The sequence below is a fragment of the Mycosarcoma maydis genome, chromosome 1 (genome assembly GCF_000328475.2).
Source record: "Mycosarcoma maydis chromosome 1, whole genome shotgun sequence".
Taxonomy (NCBI): domain Eukaryota; kingdom Fungi; phylum Basidiomycota; class Ustilaginomycetes; order Ustilaginales; genus Mycosarcoma; species Mycosarcoma maydis.
In genome coordinates, this window is record NC_026478.1 from 2,129,263 (window position 1) to 2,155,223 (window position 25,961).

At 53.9% G+C, this 25,961-nt stretch overlaps 8 protein-coding genes and 1 non-coding gene across 9 annotated transcripts; 5 read left to right on the forward strand and 4 right to left on the reverse strand.

Annotated features, from left to right (window-relative positions):
* Positions 1-238: 238 nt before the first annotated feature.
* On the forward strand, positions 239-2,236 carry UMAG_00722 (uncharacterized protein; the record flags this gene model as incomplete). The annotated part of the gene is made up of 1 exon (XM_011388207.1): positions 239-2,236. The coding sequence occupies one exon, from the start codon at positions 239-241 to the stop codon at positions 2,234-2,236; it is 1,998 nt and encodes a 665-aa protein (XP_011386509.1).
* Positions 2,237-2,400: 164 nt separating this feature from the next.
* UMAG_00723 (uncharacterized protein) lies at positions 2,401-3,813 on the reverse strand (the record flags this gene model as incomplete). The annotated part of the gene is made up of 1 exon (XM_011388208.1): positions 2,401-3,813. One exon carries the CDS (start codon positions 3,811-3,813, stop codon positions 2,401-2,403), a length of 1,413 nt encoding a protein of 470 aa, XP_011386510.1.
* A 1,445-nt stretch (positions 3,814-5,258) lies between these two features.
* UMAG_16204 lies at positions 5,259-5,373 on the forward strand. Its single transcript, XR_897715.1, has one exon. It is a non-coding gene; the product is annotated as a 5S ribosomal RNA (ribosomal RNA).
* Positions 5,374-7,836: 2,463 nt separating this feature from the next.
* Positions 7,837-9,303, forward strand: UMAG_11172 (putative pantothenate permease; the record flags this gene model as incomplete). The annotated part of the gene is made up of 1 exon (XM_011388422.1): positions 7,837-9,303. The coding sequence occupies one exon, from the start codon at positions 7,837-7,839 to the stop codon at positions 9,301-9,303; it is 1,467 nt and encodes a 488-aa protein (XP_011386724.1).
* A 458-nt stretch (positions 9,304-9,761) lies between these two features.
* On the reverse strand, positions 9,762-10,805 carry UMAG_00725 (rRNA-processing protein UTP11; the record flags this gene model as incomplete). Its single annotated transcript, XM_011388209.1, has 1 exon — positions 9,762-10,805. The coding sequence occupies one exon, from the start codon at positions 10,803-10,805 to the stop codon at positions 9,762-9,764; it is 1,044 nt and encodes a 347-aa protein (XP_011386511.1).
* A 624-nt stretch (positions 10,806-11,429) lies between these two features.
* On the reverse strand, positions 11,430-12,401 carry UMAG_12110 (putative cytochrome-c oxidase assembly protein; the record flags this gene model as incomplete). Its single annotated transcript, XM_011388534.1, has 1 exon — positions 11,430-12,401. The coding sequence occupies one exon, from the start codon at positions 12,399-12,401 to the stop codon at positions 11,430-11,432; it is 972 nt and encodes a 323-aa protein (XP_011386836.1).
* A 473-nt stretch (positions 12,402-12,874) lies between these two features.
* Positions 12,875-18,160, reverse strand: UMAG_00727 (uncharacterized protein; the record flags this gene model as incomplete). Its single annotated transcript, XM_011388210.1, has 1 exon — positions 12,875-18,160. The coding sequence occupies one exon, from the start codon at positions 18,158-18,160 to the stop codon at positions 12,875-12,877; it is 5,286 nt and encodes a 1,761-aa protein (XP_011386512.1).
* Positions 18,161-21,780: 3,620 nt separating this feature from the next.
* On the forward strand, positions 21,781-23,901 carry UMAG_00728 (origin recognition complex subunit 4; the record flags this gene model as incomplete). The annotated part of the gene is made up of 1 exon (XM_011388211.1): positions 21,781-23,901. One exon carries the CDS (start codon positions 21,781-21,783, stop codon positions 23,899-23,901), a length of 2,121 nt encoding a protein of 706 aa, XP_011386513.1.
* Positions 23,902-24,710: 809 nt separating this feature from the next.
* On the forward strand, positions 24,711-25,742 carry UMAG_00729 (putative replication factor C subunit 4; the record flags this gene model as incomplete). The annotated part of the gene is made up of 1 exon (XM_011388212.1): positions 24,711-25,742. The coding sequence occupies one exon, from the start codon at positions 24,711-24,713 to the stop codon at positions 25,740-25,742; it is 1,032 nt and encodes a 343-aa protein (XP_011386514.1).
* Positions 25,743-25,961: the final 219 nt, after the last annotated feature.

The window sequence follows — 25,961 nt, forward strand, 5'->3', positions numbered from 1 at the left end:
CAATAAACTCACCGACGCATCACGCATGCGTGAGGTTTGACAAAAGAACATGCTGACTAAGCAGCTGAACCCTCCACTCACGACTTGCCAGAATTTCCACATGTCTGTAGAGAAGCTTTTCTGTTGGCGTCCGCAGAAGACTGCTCATCCTGTAGGCTTCTTGAAGGTGACCAAGAAGTATCGTGAGGACAACGACTACGACTCCGACAAGCGCGCACTTGTGACGGAAGGCGGAGGAATGTCATCATTCAAGAGACGTGTCAACCCGGCTTCTGGCTCAGCAGCATCAATCCCCCTGCCTGCAGGTGTCAAGCCTTCTTCGTTCTCGTCGCCCGTCCCGCTTATCTCCACCGGAGTACCAGCCCTGGACGATCTTCTCTCCGGCGGCGGACTGTCTTCCAGCTCTGATCTGCTACTGCTACCAGCCACGGGTACAGCTGCGCAATCGGCTGCGCAGATCGGTGCTTCGAGCTCTACTCTCGCTGCATCAGCAGAGACCAACCACGCCGCAAGGGCGGCAGCGGAGCCGTATGTGGAGCTGCTTTTGGGATACTCGATAGCTCAAGGCATTGCAGCAGAACATACAAATGTGGTTGTCGGCGAAGATGTCAATGGATTGGTAAATGGCTTGATGGCCAGAGCTGGAGATTTGGACGAGCAATTGCTCAAGACAATAGGTGCCAAGCCGGCGGCAAGGGCAGGAGAGGTAGCAGGGGAAGGTGGCGCCGGTCCATCAGATCATCTAGACACGGTAGCAGATGATGATGATATGCAAAATTCAGAGACCAGCAGTGTCTCAGGCGCAGCTTCCGCGGAAGGCGAAGACGAAGGCGAAGGCAGGTCGAATCGAGCGGAGAGAGAGAGAGGGATGAAGATCGCCTGGCGATACCATAGCATGAAACAATTCAATACCACAGTCAACGAGCCGAGTAGTAGCAGTAGCCCGAGCTCGCAACCTACGCCGTTCTGCCATACTTTTGATCTTAGCAGACGTATCGATGGTCGCATCGTCCAACATGCAGTCGAGCAGAACAAGCTCGAGATGGTCGATATCTCTACAGCATCAAAAGCATCAACCTCGAGAGATATCAACTCTTACGAAGTTGCATACAGACACATTGAAGCAGTTGCAGATCGATGTCGACGTCAAGCTGAATCAGCATCGTCTACGGTCGCGCCTCCGGTCCTTCGCATCGCGATTCGCGCTCTCGGTTCATCTGCGTGGAACGTCGCCCGTGGGCAATCGCATCAAGCCGAGATCATCCGCTTCCTGCACAGACTCAAACGACTTCTTCGTTCTTTATCCCTACTTGATACTGCGCCAGCACGTGCCTCGCGGAGAGTAGCGATTCCGTCAATGGCAGTCATCAGCATATCGTCGTTCCTGCTCTGCAACGCATCTTCACAAAATCTGCCGCATCGAATGGTACACAGCGTTGACTCTGCCGTCTCGATGAGCGCCTTCGCTTGCTCCCCCGCGCTTCGTTCTGCATTCCCCGCCTACACGGGCGCGTTCAAAGTGCTCAAGACGCCTGCTGTGGGGACGCTCACCAACCCTTCGATTAGATCTTCCGTACTGCGCGGGATGGGCACAGGCGCCGGTGCAGGTGCAGGTGGCAAGAATGCAGCAGGCAGTGGTGAAGGAGGTGCCGGAGGTGGCGAGAACAATTTGGCGTTCAAAGTGCGCCGGAAAAGGTTGGTAATCGAGACATTGCATTTGGACGTAGAAGGCGGGGTAAGTGAGCGTCGCACCAAGCCGCCGAAGAACAGTGAGCGTGTCACGGGCGCACCTGGCAAAACGCCAAGTGGAAGCGGCGGTGCTGTCACAGCAGCAGCAGCAGCAGCAGCAGAGGATGCTCCCATACAAAGTGCGCGTACAAGCAGTGCTGGAGGATCGTCATTTGTTCGCAGACAGCCCACAAGTGGCTCTGCTATGACAACACCAGCGAGCACGTCGTCGATTTTGCCGGGTCCCACACCGAAACCGAACAAGTTCGCAGGCTTGTCGTCGCTACGACAGCGCGGCTTGGCTGCCGCTGCTGCAGCTGCGAACGCCGCTCAGACTACACAGCCTGCTCCACAGCACGAATATTCGGTCGAAATCGACTCGCAGACCGATCAACACGTTCATGTTGACGCCCACAGCCACACCCACTCCCATAGTCACAAGCCAAGAGAAATGCCCTCTGCCATCAAAAGAGCTGCCCATGTTCGAGCGGAAGACCTCGAATTCTAGTCTTCACCGCCAGCTCGTCCTGCTTGTAGTATCGAATATATCACGAAACATTCACGATTCACGGTTTGTGATCGACAATACACACGCTGTAAGGATGTGCGAAACAAAGAGTTTTCATTCCGTACCAGGCGGGGCCGAGTCATAGCGAGGGAACCGAGTGAGTCTCAATTGGCACCGGTGGGCTGGGGGAGATTGGCGGAACCCAGACTTGCGATGGAAGCAGGGATGCCCTGCGTGGCGCTCGAAGCGCCGGTAGCAGCCGAAGTGACAGCCGAGGCGGAGGCGGCGGCGAGCGAGTCGGTGGAAACGATCGAGTCACTTCCACTAGCTGTTGCGGAGGATGCAGCAGAAGAGTCGGTCGGGGTGCCCGTGGGACCAGCGCCAACAGCCCCGGTCGAAGTAGCAGCGGACGAACCACTCGCCGAAGATACAGTGCTGGACGGAGCCGCATTGGTTGCCTCTGGTGCTTCAACAAGTGGGATGTAGACGTATCCCAGAGCGGGGCCAGCAATAGTAGTGTCATCCGTAACCGAAGTGTTCGAGCTAGTGACGACGGCGTACATCTGGCCACCAGTGAGATTGCTGGGCAGTGTCACTTGCGACGAGTTGCTGTCGAGCGCCAAGAACTGAGGTGCGCCTACGCCCTGAATGATGGCGAGGTACGTGCCGTTCGAGTCGGTGGAGGACGAGGATGTGGAATTGGTCGACGTGTACGATGCTGTCACCTGCTGGCCAGGGGTGAAAGAACCATTGTTCTCGCCACCGGACAACGAAAGAGTGGGGAAGGCCGTGATTGGCAAGCTGGCGTTCTCAGGGCACGACTCGATGAAAGGTGCAGCCAGTGAGTACACCTGCTTAAAGTCCAAAGCAGTCGAGAACGCGCCAGGGATCACATTACCACCCTCGTTGGTCTGAGCAATCAGGTATGTCTGGTGCTGTCCCTCGACAACCAAGATGCTACCTGCCGTTTCGAGCACGCTAGAATTCGAGATGTTCTGAGCTGCGCCCAAGTACGCCGAGACACCAACACCTTCAAGCACACGAGCGGTGGTCAGGAAGCTAGCCACATCCGTGACAGCGCTGAAGTTGTATGTGCAGGCGGGAACCGCCTGGTCTCCAAGTGCTTCGGTCAGCAGGGAGACGTGCGAAGCTTCATCTCGGCCGATCGAGTAGATCTGGTTTCGAACCGATGCGTTGTAGCCAGCGTTCTCAAAGTCAGAAGTCGACAACTTGGAGAGCGACTGGTTGTAAAATTCGGCTTCCAGATGCTCGAGCGTCAGTGCGTACTGGAGGATCTGCGTATCGTTGAAAGTGGTGCCAGTACCAGTGGGAGGAAGGATACCGCCAGTCGGGCTGGGAGAGAATGTGGTAGCAGCCGCTGAAGAGACACGCGTAGCTGAAGAGCTGCTAGAAGCAGTTGCAGGGTCGAAGGGGCCAGCGAGCACCGAGGAGATTGCTGATGGAGAGGGGAGACCACCAGCAGCTGACGAAATCTGGTTCTGTCGTCGGAAAAGTGGCGATGACGAAGCAGAAGAAGCGGCTGCTAGGGCGATGACGAACGAAAAAGTAAGCTTCATGATGGCCGACGAAGGACGGTGTTGGTTGGATTGACACCGAAGAACGCACTTCGTTCGATTGATTATATACTCTGGAGGCGGCCATATGCGTGACCAACCATCTGACAAAGCGCAAGATCGAGAAGATTCTGCCGGATCCCTACTAACTCGGGGAAAGGAAGATCAAAAATAGTAGTGATTGGCCGAGGCTGAGTTTCGAACCTAAGTTCGGGCATCTTGTTTAAGGAAACACAAACACAGCCATGTCGTGCTCCACGGCACGGACAAGTTTCAAGCTTGTCATCGAATACACTGACGTACGGCGGCTGGGAGCTTCTCTAAAGCAATAAGTCTGGGGTGCATAGGCCAGGGGTCTCGATGACGGCGTCTGATCAAGGGCAGCGCTTGATCGTCACTGCTGGTTCGGCATGCTGATACGTCTGTGTCATGCACAGCAGCTGCTTGCAGTATCATGGCGCAGTACAAGAGTGTATGGTCACCGAGCACGAAAATATGGCGAGCTAGACGGACATGTGGAGCAGAGCCACATCCACAATCAACGGTTTATGTGCCGGACGAAGACTCACAAGTCAACGTCTCAGAGTGAGACATTGAGCGCAAACGTCACACCTCATCATCGATGTGACGCTTCGTAAGTCGCCGCTGTGCGACATATTTCCCCTTTATTTGGTCATGTTCAGAACCAGATCCTCATCGAAGTGGACATGCATTTCTTTCACAAAAGCGTCGCAGCTCTTAGTTCCGACCCGGTGCAGAGTTCAGTTGAACCATTCGTGTTTGTGATTCTAGCGAAGCACTCAGAACTTAGGAAGAGATCTGCAGTACAGACACCGCCGCTCGTCAAGTCGTGAGTGGACTCGTTTGGAGGGTGTCGTGTGGACACAGACGTGCAGCCACATCCGTCACGAGTATCTGAGCTCATGACGGTCCTCGTCACGCAGCAATGTGAATCGTGAATGACTCTTCAGGAAGCGGCGTCTTCCGTGTGAAACGAGCTTTAATTCGAAATCACGAACGTCAAAGAAGGCACAATTTGGTAGTTGACGTCATGCTGTGCCAACAGTCACGTGAGTTAAACGAGACGCACACGGAAACTTTCGATGTGAATTTCACGATTCATGAATCATCACAAATCGTGAATACGAGAAGCACAAAAAAGGTATTCGTAACTTGTGGCGGCACTCGGCTTGGAGGGTGCGGCGTGTTTTTTATTGTTAGATTGGGAACAGCTTACATTTATTCTTTCTGAGCGTGGTCCACAAGTCACGAGTGGACTCTGGGCCCGTAACCAGAACTGTCAGCCGCCAACATGCACGATGACACGTGAGACGACATTCGTGATTCGTGATTCGTGATTCGTGATTCGTGATTGAGCTGACACAACTAAGAAGCATGTCATCACGATCAGAAGTATAGAAAAACCCTTCCAAACCCCACCAACATCTGCGGCCATAGAGACTTGAAAATACCGCATCCCGTTCGATCTGCGCAGTCAAGCAAGTCGTCGCCTAGTCAGTACTGCGGTGGGGGACCACGCGGGAATCCTGGGTGCTGCAGTTCTTTTTTGGCCGCCGCTTGCATGACCATCGCCGATTGTATCCAAACCGTGGTGCTTGCTCGGACAGCCGAGACGGCCAAGCCTTTCTGAGTGGGTGGTAGTGGTGTTCATATCTTTGCATGGATGAAATGCTCAGTCGAGCCGGGGATGCGGTTGATGATGGTTTCCGACGCTAGTGTATGACTGGTATTGACAGTTTACAGATCCCGCAGCCTATACACGATCTGGTTGCAGTAGTTGCTCGTGCGTGATCGAGTCTAGTCTGTTCCTGCATTGAGTGTGCTGACAAATATGCGGGGTAGGAGGAGTGCATTTCTTATGGACTTGTACCTGGTCGTTGAGCGAGGCTGTGACATTGGCGTCTGGGCATTTCGAGGTTGACGGACATGTGTTCGCAAGCTCTATCGGACTTGATAGAGTATACTTCACGGAGAGCAGGTAAGAGTCGAGGAGATCGGTCGGACTTGGAGCGCGTGGTCAGCGTCTTCGATACGTCCTCTTGGGAGCATCGCTAATCCCGACAACCAAGAGACGCCAAGCCAGGGCCTTGGACGGTCCTTTTTTGGACCCTGGTGATTCGAGTACTTGGCGTTGCTTGCCTCTCGAATTGTGATGGGGACGACAAGAATGCAAATGCTGACATGACATGCCAATACCGCATGCTCGAGCCCCGTCGTTATCAGAGGTCTGCCCCCCACGTTGAAGAACAGAGACCAAGGGTTGAGATGGCACATACACGATACGTTAGCACAAGAGCGAATTTTCGATATGATTTCGACCGCTGTGCGCGGGTTGCACATGGGCTCAGTCAACTCGAGACCGATCGAAAATCGTGAATAGGACATGCACTGGTCACAGGCGACGCTTTGCTACTCTCCGCGGTAATTGAGCCGTTTTCTCTCTGACCACCTTGAAACCTGCCCGACGGCTTTGCCATGAGCAATTGCGAAACAGCGGCCATGTGGACCTAATTCCGACAAAGACCAGTCACGAGTCATCGTCCCTGTTGGCAAAGAGCGAACTTTGCACCGTCCTTCAAACCGGTTATCTGTTATCCCAGATTCGGGCCGTCGTTTAGAGTGGATATGATTGGATGCATCTCATAATCCGGCATGGCTTTGGTGCTTGCTATGGACGCTTATCATCATCGAGAACGAGACCCTGCATTCAGCCATCCAAAACTTGCGCAGAGATAGGTCAAGATAGTGTTTTGCATTCGTGATTCGCACTCGTGATTCACATTCGTGATTGAAAGCATCTGTGGTAATGGCGCTTGGTTAGGCGTGGATAAGAAAACACAAGACTCGTGACTCGACAAAAGACACCGTGTTGCACGGTGATGCGCCAAGTTTGGGAGATTGGAAGTCATTCGAAATTGGATTCTTGATTGATTCGTGATTTGTGATTTGTGATTGGTTTGACCGCCATGTGTCCTCGGACTCGCACATTGTGACTGCAGAGCTGTCAAGATCTTAATTTCGTTTTCGTTTGTTTGGCTTCATTATTTTGGCTTCGTTTGATTAATGTTCCGTGGTTTGATTTGAGTGGGTGGCAGACCAGCTAGGCGGCTGCCGCTGCTGTTCCATTCGTGATTGGGTGTGTTGGTATCCAAGATTCGCCACTACGAAGTGCGAGAGTCGAACCTTGAAGCAAGAAACCTGCTCGTCTCGTCCTGTGCGACCGTGGCCAGTCATGCGACACGAGATTGCACTTGAGTAGGTGCATGTGCAGGCTCGCCTCGACAACAAGAGAGGTCTGCATTGCCAATCAGTACCGGCAATAGTGGCCTACCCCGCAATATCAGCAAGACAAAGACAAGTGGACCTATCTCCTATCAATCCTAGATACGCACTCCGAAAGCTCCGTACGCTACAATTCATGAATCAACTCGTCTCGCCCTCTCTTGTGAACATCACGTTCCTAGAAACGACGCGTGTGCGTTGCTGATACTCGGTCACCAGAAAGGCTGTCCACCGGTTCACACACACAAACTGGCGTGGGTCACCCGAGCTTGCAGGTTGGCTTCATTTCCAACTTTGCACCAAACCAGTTGTCGAGCCTCACAACCGGTACACGCCCACAACGGACAAGAGCGCTGCACTGTTGTACATTCGCCTATGCAACAACGTTGCTGCTGTGCATCCGGTTGCTGCTGTTGCTCCTTGATCCCACCATACCTTGTTCGCTAGAGTCGGTCATTTACGGCTTCGTTTGCCTATAACTAGCTTCGCATTTCCTTGGTACCTTTTGTCCTTTTCGGTGCATCCCACCTCTTTCATTAGTTCGGTTCGTCCCCTTCACTGTCATCGACCCTCGTCTCTTTCGGCGTCTGCACCGTCGTTGCCTCTGTCTCGCCTTGGCCTTGTACCCAGGCTGTCGAGTGCATACCTTGCTCGCTCGTTGCTTTCTGCTCGATAGGAACACGATTCGATTCCAACTCCTCTAGCCCATCAACAGCTGCCATCATGGGCGCGCTTCACCAAGCACGCGTTTTTCTCTGGGGGCAGAAGCCGGCAACCAAGCTCGAACAGCGCCTGCTGCTTAAGATCGACGGTGTCGTCATGACGTTCTGCACGCTTCTCTTCCTCTCCAACTACCTCAACCGAGCGAATTTTTCCAACGCCTACCTGACCGGCATGAAGGAAGACCTCAAGTTCCACGGTAAACAGTTCAACCAAGTGCAATCCATCTTCACCGCTGGCTACATCATCGGTCTGTGGCCCAACAACCTCATTTTGCAAGTGGTACCACCTCGGTACTGGTTGCCGTTCTGCGGTGCTATGTGGGGGATCCTGTCGGCGTGCTTGGCTGCGACTAAGACGCCGCAGCAGGTCATGGCGATTCGATTCTTACAGGCGCTCTTCGAATCGTCGACGTTCACAGGCTGCCATTGGATCCTGGGCTCGTGGTACAAGGAGGAAGAGCTCGGCAAGAGGTCTGGTATCTTTTCCACTTTTGCACAGATGGGCTCGCTCTGGTCCGGTGTCATGCAGGGTCGAATCAGTCAAACCATGAACGGTCATTTGGGACTCAAGAGTTATCAGTGGTTGTTTATCATCGACTTTGCCCTAGCCATGCCGATCGCGCTTTTCGGTTTGCTTCTGTTCCCCGATACGCCGCGCAAGACCAAAGCCTGGTTCTTGACCGAAGAAGAACGACAATGCGCCGTGCAACGTCTTCCGCAGCATGAACCGACCAAGATGTCGTGGAACCTGATCAAACGTGTATTTGGTCGATGGCATATCTACATGTTTGGCATGCTCTTCGGCTTCGGAAGCATGTTGGAATCCGCCGGTATCAACAGCGTCATGGGATTCTGGTTCAAATCGTTGGGCTTCAGCAAGGCACAAATCAATTATTACCCACTATCGCTCATCAGCATTGCCATTTTCACCACAATCATCGCTTCCTACACGACCGACTACGTCGGCTCGAGATTCTGGGTCAACCCTCTGATGGGCATCATCATCAGTATGAGCTCCATCATGCTGTTGGTATGGGACATTCCGTACGGTGCCAAGTTCTTCGCTTTTGCCATCCAGGGAGCCGGGTACATGGGACAGGCAACTAACTTTGCCTGGGCCAACATTGTCTGCCAGGACGACGAACAGGAACGCGCCATGGTTCTGGCCGGCATGAACGTCTTCAGCAACATCGTCAATTCATGGTGGAACTTGGTCTTTTGGGCGGCCACGGATGCTCCCAAGTACCGAAATGGTTGGATCAGCATGTTCCCCCTGTCGGTATTTGTCACCGTGGTCGCGTTGGCCATCGTGTATCTGGAGAGGAGGGATAGGAGGACCAAAATGCACATGTACCCTGTGCGCGAGGAACAGCCGGAACGGCTCCAGACCTATACTCTACCCGCTGAAAAGGGCATCATGGAAGCCGATGCCGATGACACCTCGTCCGAGGGTAAAGACAAGCCTTGAGAGCCACCGAGGAACATGGCTCTTTGCGCTTTGTGCTTTTTTTATTCCGCTGTTTGTTTTCTGTGAACCTGATTCTCGTCGCATCATGTCATAGACTGCTTTCGAGTTATGTAAGACTCAGCTGACTCTGTTGCACTCGTCAGTCGGTTCGCTTCCTCGTCCTATTTCTGTTGATTTTCTCGGTGGTTCGTAATGGCATATGTCTGCATAAAGAGCACATCCGTGCGCCCTGTGCTGCAACAATCACGAGTGCGAGCTGAGCTTGCCCCGACAGTCACGATTGCTCCTGCTCCTCGCGTATCGTCCGCGACTCCAGCCGCACCGCACGCGTTGTGACTTAGCATCAAAACCCAGAGTCCTTGAAACACAAGAGCAGCAGAGACGAACAGAATGGCGCAGGAGATTAACGTACATCACGCGCTGCCTCTCGAACCGACTTGCTGGACATGTAACAAAGTTCAACGCTTCCTCTGCTTGGTAAACGTGTACACCTTGGGCTTGGCACGATGCGCCTGCTCGTCGTCATCCGTGTCGTGCAGTGCAAGCGCGTTACTCGTGAGTTCAGCGTTGATCACCGCGTCTGTCAAGCTCGCCTTCTTAGTGGCTTTGACCACTCGGCTGCTTCCGCCCTTGTGCGTCATGAGCGCGCGCACCAGGTTGAGCTTCTCAGCAGCGAGTTCGAGTTGGTCGAGACGCGAGTATCTGGAGGCGAGCTCGGTGGTGAGGTATCCGAGGTGTTTCGAGCCCTTCTTCATTGCGGTAGATGCAGAAGATGGCGTTTCAGTTGGGCCAAAGTCGTCTTGGATATCGGAAGAGTCCGAGGGGAGGTCATCGATCCAAGATGCGCCGAATCCCTCGTTGGCTTCTTGCACTGGCATCGATGCCTTGCTCGTGGAAGCGGAAGCAGAAGTGGAAGCGGAAGCCGACTGATAGGAGCGAATTGCATCTGCGTCGTCGAGCCACACTGTCTTCTTTCCTTGGGCGCCGATCAGCGCGGTCGCGGTCGAGCTGGAACTCGAGCTTTTTGGCGGTTTCGACCGCGCAGACGAGGCGAGCAAGCCCGCCCTTTGCAACGTCGCGCGTCTGTTCTCTTTATCGTCGAGCCACTCTGTGCTCAATCCAGCCACACTCGGCGCAAGCCTCTCTACGAGTGCTTTGATGCGCTTCTTCTCTGCAATGATCTGGCTCCTCACATACCCCACGTCCTGCGTCTTGAGAAGTGCGACGACGTCGTTATCCAGCTGCTCGGTCGGACGCGCGTGCTGATGAACACCATTGCGCGTGCCCGAGTTGATCATGCCAAAGTAGAATTCATCCTTGTTTCGCATAGCCGCCTTTTCCGAAAGACGCTTGAGCATGTCGCGCTTCTTATGGTGGTCCTTTGCTCGCAACACATAGTCCTTATGCTTCTCCAGCAGGCCGAGCTTGGCTCGTCCGACCGGTTGAGATCGCTCTTTGTGGTTGCGCCGCTGAACCGCGTTGCGGTACGATGAGCCCTCCATGATGTTCAAGTTCTAACTTGACGATTTGATTGTCCGATATCGAGTGTGAAAGCGTGTGTTGTGGATGCCGTTGACCGTGGTAGTTCACGAGTGTCCGCGCTGCGAGAGTCGTGAGAGCGTTGCTGCCAGAACTCTTGCCGTGTGAGTGATTCTCAATATGCTCGAGAGAGGCTTGCGGTGCTTTGTGAGCGTACGATGCGAGGTGAAAGTTGGGTATCGATCGAGATGGTTGGTTGCAATCAAGAGGCATGGATGTGCTTCAAAAAGGTGGAGTGGCACCAGTAGGCGCAGGCGGCAAATTCGTGATTGGCAAATCGTGAATGTTTGACCTGTGATTCTGTGATTCACGATTGTGGCTCTGGCTGTTCCAATCGTGAATTTAAAAATTTCAGCAAATTACGAAAGTGTGCTGCACGTGACGAGGACCCTTAATCCAAACGTGAAGCTTACCAGCCACGAGTGCCGTGGCCCACGGCCAATCGTGATTCATTCAAACGTGAATGTCATTCGACGTAACACATTGCACAAACCCACGGAGCGGTGAGCCTTGACTCACGACTCGCGACTAACGGACCTGCAGAATACGACTGCATTCGTGATTGTCAAGGCAGTATGTGTGTAAAGCTACAGATCCTTGCCAACTGTATACTGGCTCAAGTCGGTATCGGGCTCCAACTGGCCGTTCTTGGCGTTCCTTCTCGCACTGAAGAAGGTATAACTGAGAACGACGTCATCGACACCCTTGGTGCTGGGGTCATCCAATACATCGCTATCGATGAAGAAGAACACGGGTAGATCGACCTCCTCTCCAGCCAGCAGCTTCTGCTCTTCAAAGCAGAAGCATTCCACCTTGGCAAAGTACGGGGCGATCCTGTCGGGGGACACGTTGTACGTGGCGATACCGATGATGTCTTTATCCGATTTGTTCTTTGCTGTGTAGAATGCCAAAGCGGTTTCACCTGGTAAGACGTAGATTTCCTTTTGCACGGGGGTGAAGGACCAGGGGATGGCGTCAGAGGCGTCGGCGTTGAATGTGACGCGGATGCGCTTTGTGGGGGCGTTGGTGGACGGATCGAGGTAGGCGGGGACTAAGCGCGACGGTGCGAATCGTTCAGGGTCTGTGATAGGGGTGCCTGAGAATCCGGTGGCTGAGCAAAACGCACGGTACAGAGGTACGGCGGCGTAGCTGAATCCGAGCGTCAACACCATCAGTGCGGCAGAGTACATCATGAGCGATTGATTGCGTCGCTTGTACGATTCGCGCTGCCGACGTTGGAATTTTTCGGTCAGCGCTGCGGCGCGCGATGTCGAGCCATCCTTGGATGACGACGCGGTCGAAGCGCATCGAGATGCGGAGCTGAATGGTGAAGCGTGCGTTCTGAACATGCTCAGTTTAGTCGGCTCGGTCGAAAAGCGTCGAGCAATCATCCAAGGTCTGCTAGCCTCTGTCGCCCACGTATGTGCCATGCGCAACAATAGCGAGCCCCGCTGAACACCGACTGCGCTGCGTCGAGTACATGCCGTGGCCGAGAATCGCAGCGAGGCCGAACTTGACGCTGCTGCCAATCGTCCAGTTGCTACTGTCGCACCGATCATCTTGATCCTAAACCCTGTACGAAGGCCGTGACGAGTGCCAGCAGCGAAATGGTGGTGAATGCAGCCAGAAGGGTTCATGTCAGCAACAAGATATGCAACCCGAAATTTCTGCGTTTTTGTCGTCACCGACATCCGAGCCCCTAACAACTAACACCCACTTATCACAATCTTCGCACGCCTGCTCGCCACTTCCTCCCGCCTGCTTGCCACAAAAAAGCACCGATGGCACGCCAGAGGGAACAAAGCCACTTGCAATATCTTTCTGGATGTGTCTTTGATCTGTCTTGAGCGACGAAACCTGCCTGGAGACAAAACCAACATTGCCGGGACAGCACACGACCGGAACCTGGACGAACAACGTCATTTGCGTCCTCGAAGGACATCAAATCATGGATATAAGCGGTACAGAGTAAAGTTACAAGACATATTCGTCGCACGCAATGAGTCGGGTATATTCTATGTTGTTGCGCCTCCTAGCTTGACTCTCTGCGAGTGCGAAGCCCTCTACCACCGAGACTGTTGATACTAGATCGATGAGGGATGGCGACTTCTTGGATCTGCTCTATGGGGAATTCGGCATCGATAGGGGATGCAGTGACGGCTGAAGCGGTGCCACGACTTCGAGTACTTCCTGTAGCGCCTTGGGAGCGAGAATCGAGCGATGACGTCCAGCTTTCTTCTCTTATCGCTTGCAGACCGCCTTCCGAAGGGCTGACTGAGAGGTTGGTTGTACCCACAAGCATGCCGGGTAGTCCTAGGGGTGCGCCGTTTCCGATAGCGGCTAACACATTTGGGTGCATCAAAGGGGACAAATTGATCCCAGATCCAGGCAGCAGGGGTCGCACCGGTTGGCTGCTGAAGCTGCCGGATAGCTGCTGCTGCTGCTGCTGCTGCTGCTGCTGCTGCTGCTGCTGCTGCATCGAGACATCGTTCTCATGAGCCACAGCAGCTCGTCTGCGCCTATCTAGCGTCCGTTGCTCTAGATCTAGCGCGATCAGGCCCGGTGGATGGCGTCGGCTCTGGTCTGGGAACGAAGCCCACAATCGCCTTTCTTCGGAATCTTCGGTATCAGCAGTAGCGTTCGAGTCGGAGCTGCTCGAAGGAGAAGCTGATCTTTTCACGCCGTGCTGAGCCGCTCCTATCGGAGCCATGAGCAACGAAGATGGAACATTGCTTTGCGAATCTTGCTGAGCAGAATCAGTAGGACGAGCCATCTTGCCGTCGTAGTGTTGCACACTGCCACTGTCGGCAGACGGAAAGCTCGTTGAAGCACAAGTGGTGATCACTGTAGGCACAGCATCACAAGCCTCGAGTTCGGCCTCAGATCGGGACGCCGATCCGGAGCGTCGCAGAGCGGTCAAATCACCAGTCGACCCTCCGACATTCGACGGACGACCTTGAGCTGAGGCTTTGCGTGACGTCGAAGATTTCGCACCACTAAAGAGCGACGTGATCCACGATTCGCCCTCGAGCCTTCCGGCGCTGCCGCTGCGCCTGCTGCTTTCCGAGGACGAGTAATTCGCGATGCGACCCAAGATCGAGTTGCGACCGTGCCATTTAGCTCCGTCCACCCCTTCAAAACTGACACCGTCCTCTGACGAAGTCTCGTGACCATTGCCGAAAGACCACGGTCGTGAATAGCTTCCTGATAGGCGCGCCTTGCCAGAAGAGCCGAGCGAGGTGGTCGAAGCGTTTTGCAAGTCTGCATCTTGTCGCAGGGTAGCCGTTGACGCTCCTGGTTTGCCATCGGACATCTCAGCGATAGGTAACGGAGCTGTGAATGAGCCATGCTTTGTGTCGCTGCCGCCCTGATCAGGTGAGCCCGCCAGCGACGGGTCCTTTGACATAAACGAAGCTGGCATAGGAACGAAAGCGTGCATGACGCTTTGGTCATTGTCCAACGCGGTTTGCTTCTTCGAAGCCGATTCCGTTGATTGTCGCGCATGTCGCTGATCTTCCTCGTCTCGCTTCTGGTCGATAGGCCAATCATGGTTTGCAGTGTCCACACCGCCTGGAATCATGGCGGGATCGAAGGCTGCCACCGGAGAGCTCCTTGGTCGCTTTCGTCCTCGCCACTCGCTGGGAGGCGCCGCATCAACCGAAGACTGTAAGGGCGCCAACAACGAAGATGCAGGCACGTCGCGAGCGCTGTCGAGGCTACTGGACGGCGCCCGCCACGTTGAGCTGGGACAGTCTCGCGAATGCGGAGTCGGACCCTCGGCGGCGTCAAAGACATCGGCTCTCGGAGGATCAAGCAACTCGTCACGGCTTCGATGGTAAGCAGAAAGGGAAGTTGCAGCACCCTCGGCGGCGTCAAAGACATCGGCTCTCGGAGGATCAAGCAACTCGTCACGGCTTCGATGGTAAGCAGAAAGGGAAGTTGCAGCACCCTCTCCCTCCCCCTCCTCTTCTTGTTCCTCTTCCCCTTCCTCTCGGCTTGCCACTTGGGAGGCGGAGCGAGGCGAGTTGAGAGCGGCGAGACAATTGAGTGAAGAAATGCTGGAAGCGTGCAGGCTAGTAGGACCATTGCGAGAAGGGATGAACGATGCGTCTCGCAATTGCTCTTTGGATCGAGGGCTTCGGCCGATTGGTTGTGGCGCGGGCGAGTACGGATCGCTGGCATCGCTGGCATGGCTGAAATTGGCTTCTTCGAGAGAGGGAGATGATTCGACATGCTGGACGTGATAGGTCTGCGAAATGAGCGGTGCAGGTTTCAGACCATCTTGGATGTGTGCAGCAGAGCTCCAGAACTCGGGCTGGATTGCTTCAGGAGACGTGAGCGCAAGCCCGGTCTGTGATTGCGAGTTTGCAAGGTCAGGGACGAACCAATCAGAAGGCTGACCTGGCTGGCCATGTCCACCGTCTCTTATGCCTTGGTCCTCCTCGGTCGGATGCGCTTGAATCGAATCGAAAGCGAAAGCGTCGGAACCGACACCAATGTTCTGGTTGACAGCAAGATTCGCCTCCTTTTGCTCAAGCTGCCAATCCTGCGTCTGGTGTAACAAGCCCGCATCGAAGAGTATGGCTCGAATGCGATCCTCAGCGCGTAAACGCCATGCCCAGCGTCGATGACTTGCTCGGTGAATATCACTTTCGTCTCGCGTATCGGCAAGGTCGTCCGCTGGCTGCCGATCGAGTTGCCGTCCAGCGAGGCCATACCGGCTGTGGCCCGTGAAACTTGACAAATCGGTGCTAGCAGCGGCGGCCTGATCGTGCTCTTGCTGAACTAGGCTCTTGAACCCAAGCGTTGCTACAAGGCCTATGTTGGCAACGAGCAGGACGCCAAACTTGCATGCAGTCCAGGCAGCCTGAAAAGCGATCAAGATGAAGGCAAATTGAGTGAAGCGCTGGGTGTCCTGGTTAAAATAGTATGGATCCCTTGCTCCCCTGGTGGTCAAACCGGGACCAGATGGTTTGTACAGCACCAGCAGGATAGCTGAGATGACGCCGCGTGGAATCAGCGTCAGCACGGTTGGCCAGTTCTGAGAATAGTGCCAGAACGATTCGATGAGCAAATCGCGACGACTGCCGCTAGTGCGAGCTCGATACAGCAAGCTATAAAGGGAGTAATCCTTGATCGCTGTACGATCAAAGGCGGGCGCAGACAGATAGATGGGCATGACGAGCGGTTGTGGAACCATCCAACGGCGTCGGAAACTCCACAAAGTTTCGTATATGACCACGACTCCGACTAGCCATATGAAGACGCACCCACAGTAGATACCCAAGGCAATCCACCAGGCAGTTCTCGAGCCGGCCTGAAGGTTGTCAGGATGCACGGCGATCTGTGCCAAAGCAAAGATGACGTGGTAATCGAGAAATAGCGTTACAGGAATATGAGCGTAAGTATGCAGCGGCAAGATGGTGTGATGGAGCCTTGCCATACGCGACGGTAGACGCAGTTGAGCGTATCTCGAATAGGGAGCTGGAGGGAAGGTCGGCACTTGGAGATACGAGTCGCCCAAGTTGGGCACGTGCTGAGCCTTGGCGCGAGCCTCGAGGTCGGCTTGAACAAAGTCATGCATCTGGACCGCTTGTTCACCATCAGGCTGGCTAGATTGTATGGCATGCGCATGAGTCGCCTGGTGCTGTCTGAGCTCAGTTTGGAGCAGATGTACATGGTCTTGCGAGGGATGGCCATGAGCATACGCTTTCCGAGAATCCACCATGTACTCTGGTTGAATTTGCTGCGGATCTCGAGGTGCGTAGCTCGGATATCCAGACGATGGCCCTGGCTCTGAATCGGGATGCGCGCTGACGCCAGGCATGGAGTCGGCTGACAGGTAAGGCGTTTCTTGTGATGCTCCCACCATGGAAGGGCTCTGGCTCTTGCCTGGTGGAAGCTCGGCAAGCGTGTTGCCAAACACGGGCGGTTTGACGCGAACCGAGGCAGACTGGGTAGGGAGTGCGCCTTGATGGATCTGAGGCAAAGTGTGATGATTGGACGCATCTGAGGAGTGCAGCGAGCCTGAGCCGGCTGGCTCACCTGCGAACGGTGGCCTGTGCCCGAAATCAGACTGGTAGTCGTTTGCTGATAGCGGCGCGAGCGGTTGTTCTGTCACGGTAGACACGGATAGCTGAGTTTGACGGCTGAGTCTTACGTCATGCTTGGGGGTGGAGGACGAGGCGAGCGATGTATCCGTGGGTAAGGAGGTTGCATTGGACTGATGAGAAGCACGATGCGCAGCGTTTGCAGAGGTTGGCGATGTGGCGCGTGATTGCGATGGGAGGTCGGTGGGGTTTGAGACTGGAGTAACTAGGTTGCGCTGCTGGATCATGCGATCGAGCTCTTGCTGCTGGCGCCGCTGATCGGGAGTGAGATTGCGAGTCAAAGCTGCGTATTGTTGGACGCTGCCTGCTTCGCCTACACCGTAAGCGGCATTGTTGGATTGGTCGGTATCGCGACTCGAGGTAGTCTCGGATTGCGAGGCGAGCGAATCTCCGAGAGCTGGACGGCTTCGACTGCTATGGGAGGTGGGCTGATTCGGATCTCGATAAGGCCTACCGAAGGTGCGATCGGGCATGTTGCTGCGGGCGGTAGCGTCGAGCGAAGCTGAAGGAAGCGAAGTGCTGGTGGCGCCAGATTTAAACGTGTGGTGATCGTACGAGCTGGAGTTGCTGGCGCCAGCAGCAGAGCTGGAATCGGCTGAGAGGTTGAGCTCCTTTTCTAGCGCCTCCATTCTCTGCTGACGATGGCTGTGGACTGAGCCTTGAGTGATGTACTCTCTGATCTCGTCATTTTGAGTTGATTCGCTTGGTTGGATCCAAGTAGAGGCAAGGTAGCCAAAGGCACTGTGCTCAGTGGGACTTGTCTTGCGTCGCAAAGTGGTGGAGCTCTGGGTTTCGCCAGCGGCACTGATACCGCTGGTGCGCCCGAATGTGTCATGAGTGTGTTGGACGGGTCTTTGATACGGCTCGGATGAGGTCGGTGAAGAGAGGTGGGTGAACTGGTTGTCTTGTGTCCGAGATGGTGGCAGAGGAAGCAAAGAGTTGTCAGCGTAGCGCGTTGCCGCCTGTGCTGATGACTCTGGACGATTGGCATCTGGGTCGTAGCCAGGTGACGGAGACGGGTGACTGGAGGGCGAAAAGTAGACGTAGTCACCGGGCGATGGTGGACTGCTTGTTGATGGGGGTTGGAGGCTAGCTGAGGAGGATTGGGCTGCTACTTGTTTTCGAAGGACCTGTGCTGAGGGTATCGTCTTGCTATCGTCTTGCGGTAGCACATGCTCGCCGTTGCTGGACTTGAGACGTCCATTCATCTTGAGACGCAGTAAGCGCAGAGACTGGACACCAGAAGATCAAACGTTGAGCTGCGTGCAGCGTTGCAGATGGGAACGAGGTCTAGCTTGATGCTGGAGTAGACATTGAAGGCGGAGACAATGGCGATGGAGCTGCGAGGGTGGTGAGACTAAGGCGCGGTAGAAGAGAGATTGAGATCAACGAGGTTGCTGTGCATGCACTCCACAGCGAGCGAGTATTTGGGGACGCGCGGATCTGTGCAAGCGCGTCAGGAAGCGGAAGTGTGGCTCAGCGCGTGGAATGAGGAGTGGACGAGCGACGGGATTGCTGCACAAGGAGGTTCAAGGACGAGGTGAGGGTGTATGCGGCGAGAGATGCTCCGAGATGAAAGCACGATGAGCGTTTTGCGAGGGCGAGGCAAGTCGAAGAAGCACGCGAAGGAGTGCGAGACGATGGCGAAAGGAGATGAAGTCTTGAAGCTTCCAAGGCAATGAAGTAGGCGATCTGGGTGATGATATAGAAGACCAAGGTGCGAATGATGATGGCGTTGATGTTGGAAGCCGACTGCCGGCTGTATGATGCGATGTAGGAGAGGAAGCCGTTTGAGACGTTGAGCGTATGGCGTGCAGAGGGAAGAACAGATGTGCATCGACGAGTGGGGAGATATGCGTGTATGTCTGGGGTGACCCAGAAAGAAGCGCGACGCCAGTACCGAACCGAACCGGGACGGAAAGGAAAGGAAAGGAAAGGAAAGGAAAAGCAAAAGCCAGAGACGCGAGCGCAGTTGTCGATGCGGGATCGGCGACAAGCAAAGAAAGTGTCGAGGATGAAGGCAAAGAAGAACGCGAACCAAGGCGCAGCTATGCAGATGAAGGCGCGAGCGGAAGCGAAGGCGCAAGGGAGTTGGAGCGAGGTGCGAGCGCGGACAGTGCAAGAGTGTAACCAAAGCAGGGATCCAAACAAAAGACCGGTGTGGTATGCAGAAAGAAAGCGACGGAGAGAGCAGCGGATGTCAAAGCATCAATCACGGAATATACGATGCGTGATTGGCAAGCGCGAACGTGGAAGAGGCGAGAGGCGTGTTAGGATATGTCATGGCAAGGCGATAGAATCAGTTGTACACCATCCGAGCCTTGTCGTCACGGATAGCGTCGACTGGACACGGGAAGCACGCTGCTGTGTTAACATAACTTAGCGTGTACGAGCGGGCCACGAGCGGGCCTGCGCAAAATGTCCGAGTTGAGCGAGGCGCAGTTTGGCAGGCGGATTACAGTATTTGCTTTCTCGCTAGGAGAAAAGGCGAGAAGGGCAGGAAAGAACAACACTCAACCCACAGCCGGCGAGTGACGGCATCGTGACTGCGCGGAGATGCGGTGCAAGCTAAGCGAAGACAGGTCGTGAGTCTCAGAGTGTCATTCGACTTGGCGAGCAGCGCAGCATGCATCTCACCGCAGCGAGCTCCATCCGAGACACACGCAGGCACCCAAAACAACGCTCCAAATCACGACTCACGACTCACGGCTCACGACTCACACGTACCGCAAACAAACGTGAAGTACGAAAGCGTCGTTTACATTTTCACAATTATTAGTAAAAACAGCAACAACAACAACATCTTCAGCAACAGCAATAATGTGAATCGTGAATGGCTCAACTCCCATCCAACTGGACTATGCAACGCCGATCATGGCCTTTCGAATTGAAACACCGACGAGAGGCGCGACAGAGAAAACAAGCTCGAGCAAAGAGACCAGACGCAGAGGCTTACAGAATGGGATTCGAATTACAACGTCTTGCTGGCGCTTGGTTCGCCTTCTGACCTGACTGTTCTCTTGGTCGAGGCGGTGCCACCGTGGAACGGAAGCCATCTTTGCAGATAGAGTAACAAGTGGCGCAGCAAAGCAGGTTGTTGAGCAAACTTTGCTGTGCGTTGGTGTCGTACGGGGAAAACAGAATCACAAATCACGAATCACGAATCACGAATCACGAATCACGAATCAAAACAAGCCTTAAGCTTGGCCTTGGTTCACGCTTGTATGCAACAACAATCCCGAATTAATTAGTCGCGAGTTGGACGGAATGTGACAGGCTTAATCACCAATAATCTGTGAATCACGAATCTCACCAATCTGCTTTCCTACAGTTCGCGTTCCCCCCGATTCGTTTGAATTTCAGAGTCCTTTATTCGAACCTCGTTCCGACTTGATTCGTGACTGTATCTATGAACTCTATATGACAGATCCATCACGAACAGGCGTGATGGTTGTCTTCCATGCTCTTTGCTGCTGGTCTCTTGGGTCGTCGATCGAGTCTGCAAAAACAAGTCGAATCATCTGGGCGCCTTGGAATGCCAAGAAGTTTCCACCTTGTAGAATCAAGAATGACCGCGTGGCTGTAGTTATAAAAAGTCTCAACATTACAGTATATTGCGCCACGATTGCCAAAGGCTGTGTAGCCTCGCTTAATCCAGGTGTCAAAGGCGTTTGGCCGACGCGGTGGGTTGTCTCGCTCGACTTTTGACTTCTCGGCGACGGTGTTCGCTTAGATTGCGCTTTCCAGTCAAGAGTCACGAGTCACGACTCAACGCCTTCGGCTTGCCAGGACTGTCGGCAAATTGGAAAGCATGAATCACCAATCGTGAATGTAACACCAAGATTTTGCGCGTCAGAGTCATCAAAAGCCTAGCTCGGCTTTCGTCTTGGCTAAGCAGAATCGTCAATCGTGAATGTCGGCACAGCCAAGAGAGGCGCAGCAGCGCCTTTGTTGTCCTTCACGCTTGTCTTGTCCGCCCCAAGTCTTGTTCGTTTGGCGTTTAAGGCACGCTCCAGGCTCTTCGGCTCGCGCTTTCCTGTCCTTCTCTCACGCTACCTGCTCGCTACTGTCGGCAATACATGCAGCTGTTTTTGGCGGGCCCAATCGTGAATCGCGAATCGCGAATCGTGAATCCAGTGCTCATGCTCAAGATGGCAAGACAAATCACGAATCGTGAATGGCTTCCACGCTCTCAGCCGCCCAAGGCATGTATGTTTGAGATTTGGATCCAGATCGACGTCAACACTCACGACTCTCAGTTCAATCGTGAATCATGGTGGGGAGTCTGCCGACGTCGTGGACCCTGAGTTAGGTAACCTTTGCAATCACGATCGTAAAAATATACACCCGTGATACTAGATCGGTCTTGTTTCTAACTTATGTTATCCTTCCATTCGTGACTCTTGTCGCAGATTCATTTCGAGGCAACGGAAGACAAGCATGGTGATCGCTTCGTCCGTGCATGCATACTTGTTCCGACACATGCGCCAACCAGATCTGGTTTCTGTTCTAGGCACATAGTAGAGACGTCCTCAGAGCAAGTCACGAGTCGCAAGTAAGCTTCATGCTTCTATCAACGACGAGGCGCGCAAATTTGCTCGGTGTAAGTGTTGCAGACGTAACATGTAAATCCGACTTTCTGTCCTCGTTCACACGTCAACGTAGTCACGAGTTAACTTAAATCAAGAATCACGAATCGTCCGCTTCGCGTCTGGAAGAACTGCCACAACGCAAGGGCCAACTTCGAAACACTCGTGACTGCTCATTCTTCTGCCTTTCTCTTGGCGAGCCACATCAGAATCACCACAGCTGATGAACCATCAACACGATGCCCGCAGTCAAGCGAAAGGCCACAACATCGCCGGTTGTCTCTGAACAACCACGAGGTGAAGCGGCCATCGAAGCCGACCAGCCGCTCGACGACCTCATCGAAGCAGGACCGTCATCCCACAAACGCGCCAACGTCTCGGCATCTGTCTCACTTGAAAGCCTCGAGAGCAAACTAAGCCATCTGCCCCTCAACGTATTAGAACCCCTCTTACCACTTCAGAAGCAGCTTTGTCTTTCTACGCTCGTCGGTAGCCTTCCACCCGTGCCAACAGAGCCGACGCAATCGATAGCATCCACATCTACGCTTGCCCAAGACCAAGATGAGGATGCTGCGGTCTTCACCGACAAATTCAGTCATGTTGACGCAAGTCTCACCCCCCAATTGCAGGCAGAAGCATGTGTAGGCTTAAAAGACGAGTGGCACATGCTTCATAGCATGCTTCACGCCACAGTCAAGTCGCAGGAGAGCAACAGCTGTTTGCTCATCGGTGCTTCGGGTTCCGGTAAATCCTTGCTGGTAGATTCGGTTCTTGATTCGATCTGCAAAAGCATAGGTGCAGATGCTCCATCTTCGAGCAACAGACCCTACTATCATGTTCATCTCGCAGGCACGCTTCAAACCAACGATCGTTCTGCGATGAAGGAGATGGCGCAACAACTTATCGTGCAAGGCGCCTTCACCGAGCAAGATATTGGTGATGAAATCAACGTACCATCTTCGGATGACGACGAGGCAGATCAAACTCAGCTACCTACTACATCGGCCACTGATCATGTCTTCGGAGGCGATGATCACAAAGGTGAAGATGAAAATCAAGATCAAGATGACCTCGAACATGAGGCGGCGCTGGCTGCCGCGGCGGCGAATGACGAACAGGCCGAAATCCAAAACGAGCTAGCAGGAGCCATTCTATCGTCGCTCAACAACATCATCGCCCATATCATCGCACTCCTCTCCAATACCGCTTCAACATCAGCAACCATTACTGACGCAAATCGCAGTTCCAAAGCCACAAGGAAACCTCTCATTATCACACTGGACGACTTTGACCTGTTTACCGCACGACCGAGGCAAGCCATGCTGTACTGCTTGCTGGACGCGGTACAGGCAGCGTCGTACGGTGCAGGTCTGGCTGTTGTCGGATTGACCGGTCGAGTAGATACGGTGGATTTGCTGGAAAAGAGGGTCAAGAGTCGATTCTCGCATCGAATCTTGCACGTGCGACCGCCAGCGACGTACGACGCATTCGAACGCATCGTTCGCAACGCTCTGTCGTCGCTGTCGCCCAACTCAACGCAGGTATCCTCGATCTCACCAACCTACCTCGAAAGCTTCTCAGTAGCATGGAATTCCGACATTGCCACCCTGTTCGCCAACCAACATTTTCGCGAAATCCTTCACGGGATTTATGAGCTGTCCAACGACATACGCATGATCTACCGAGTTCTCACACCCGCTATCTCATGCCTATCCATTCTCAACCCTGCCATCAACCTGCCCTTGGTCCTCTCCACAGCGGCAACAGAAGTGGGTCAAGGGATGATTCACATACTTCGCGACCTCACCGAACCCGAATTGGCACTCTTGATCGCTATCAAACATCTGCAAACACGCGACCGACAGGTGTTCAACTTTGAAATGTGTTTCGACGAACTTCGCAGATTCGCCGCTCGAGACGCGAGCGAACGGCAAGCAGCTTCCACCGGATCGCTTTGCACGGATGTCTCGGCAGAAGTCACAGCAACAGCAGTAGCAGCTGGCGCAATAGGCGCAGTAGGCGCAGTAGGATCGTTGAGCGGTTCGGCGGTGTCTACGCCCTTTTTTGCTGATCGCAAGTTGGCGTTGATGTCGTTCCACACGCTGCTAAGTCTGGAGATTGTCCTGCCGGAGAATCACGTGTCGACGCTGACGATCAGCAATCCAGTTGCAAAGCCGAGTGCAAGCTCGAGCGTCAGTGGAAGTTCGACCGGGAGGGCGAATCAGAATACGGTGAGAAAGGAGTTTTGGAAAGTAAGGTGTATCTTGCCCCCGCAAGTGATTGTTGCTGCCGTCAAGGATAAGCAGCGTCAAGTGGCCGTCAGTTCCAGCCTTGTAAAGTGGGCTACCTCCCACGGCTAGTTGCTGGGCATGCTCTTGACTTGCCTGTGCGGAATGCTAGCATGCCACGCTTCCACTTGCATCACCGCATCAGCCATGCACACGCACTTTGATCGATTCACACATGGTCACCCAGCGCATATCATCCCAGCATCAAAGCCGCATTTGCATTTGCATTTGCATTCGCACTTTGCTGCGCACAGAGCAGGATCAGCCACGCCATTCACTCGCTGTGCGGTCACGAGCAAGCTCTGCAATGTTGCAAGAGTGGAAACGGCAGACGGTTGTTGTAAGCGTGTCTAGCGACGAGGGAATTTGGGACAGTGCCGCACGCACGCCGCGCAGCGTTATTTGAGCTATGAGTTCTGTGCTAAATTAGACAAGTTAATGAAATTCAACCGAAACGCCAGTCAGGTCACCAGTCACGAGTGTGTGTCAAGCACCACTTCGCGCCACTCAACGCGACACGCGACTGAGCAAGAAGACAACAGCATGCAACAGTCACACGTCGTAAGTCGTGAGTCGTGAGTCGCACTGTCCAAATTTGATTCACGATTCACGATTCACGATTGGCGCTGTGTGTGTGTGTTGCGCTTTAGTCAAGCAAACACGAAAGTTTGCCAGTCACGAGTTGCACCACGCCACGCTTTTCAGCTTGTCACATAGCTACCGACATCGTCATCTCCTACACACTCATTCGTCAGCAGCACCAGCGCGTCGTCCTCTGTGCTGAATTGCGAAGCTTGATCAAAGCCTGATTCGAAAGTCGGCCGATTACGTTCGAGTGCCAGCCACTGCATTATCGGTCCACCAGCGCTTTCTCTGCCACAATGACGGTATCGTCCGCATCGTCGACAGCTGCACCAGCTGCTTCCAACACCACAGGCTACGAGCTGCCATGGGTAGAAAAATACCGGCCGCTACGACTGGACGACGTGGTGGGGAATAAAGACACGATTGATCGGCTCAAAGTGATTCAGAAGGACGGCAACTGTCCGCACCTGCTCATCTCGGGACTTCCCGGGATCGGCAAAACTACGTCGGTGCTCTGTCTTGCTCGTGCGCTGCTGGGCGAAGCATACAAAGAGGGTGTGCTCGAACTCAACGCTTCCGACGAACGAGGTGTCGATGTGGTTCGAAACAAGATCAAGACGTTTGCGCAAAAGAAAGTGTCGCTCCCACCCGGAAGGCATAAGATCATCATCCTCGACGAGGCGGATAGTATGACTCCTGCTGCGCAACAGGCGCTGCGAAGGACCATGGAGATCTACTCGAATACTACCAGGTTCTGCTTCGCTTGCAATCAGAGCAACAAAATCATCGAACCCATCCAGTCGCGCTGTGCCATCTTACGGTATGCAAAGGTTCGAGACGAACACATCTTGAAGAGGCTCTTGGAGATTTGCGAGATGGAAAACGTCGAGTACTCGGACGAAGGTCTGGCTGCGATCATCTTCACCACCGAGGGCGATATGCGTCAGGCGATCAACAACCTTCAGTCTACCTGGACTGGCTTGGGTTTCGTTAGTCCAGACAACGTGTTCAAGGTATGCGACCAACCGCATCCTTTCCTCATCCGATCGATCCTGCTCGCGTGTAAAGACGGCCATGTGGACGAAGCGCTGGAAAAGCTCGATGAAATTTCGAGCAAAGGCTATGCCGCTGTAGACATCGTCACGACACTCTTCAGAGTAGTCAAGACGCTTGACGCCATTCCCGAAGCAACCAAGCTGGACTTTATCAAAGAAATCGGTTGGACCCACATCAAGATCCTCGAAGGGGTCGCAACACTTGTCCAGTTGGGCGGCTTACTTGCCAGGCTATGCAAGCTCAGTATGCATCCCAACCAGTTCCAGGTGTGATCTCTGGATCGCTAACAACCCATCGTTTGCAGTTGATTCTGTCGATCGTCGTTTTGTACTTTTATCTCATCCATCAATTCCAGTCACGCCAGCCATCAGCACAAATGTCTCGACCCATTCTTCACTTAACACAGACGGGTCCCAAACCGGACCGGACCGAACCGACAAGCTCGTAACGACGATTACAGCAAGAGTCGGTGAAGAAAGAAAGTCAAGACT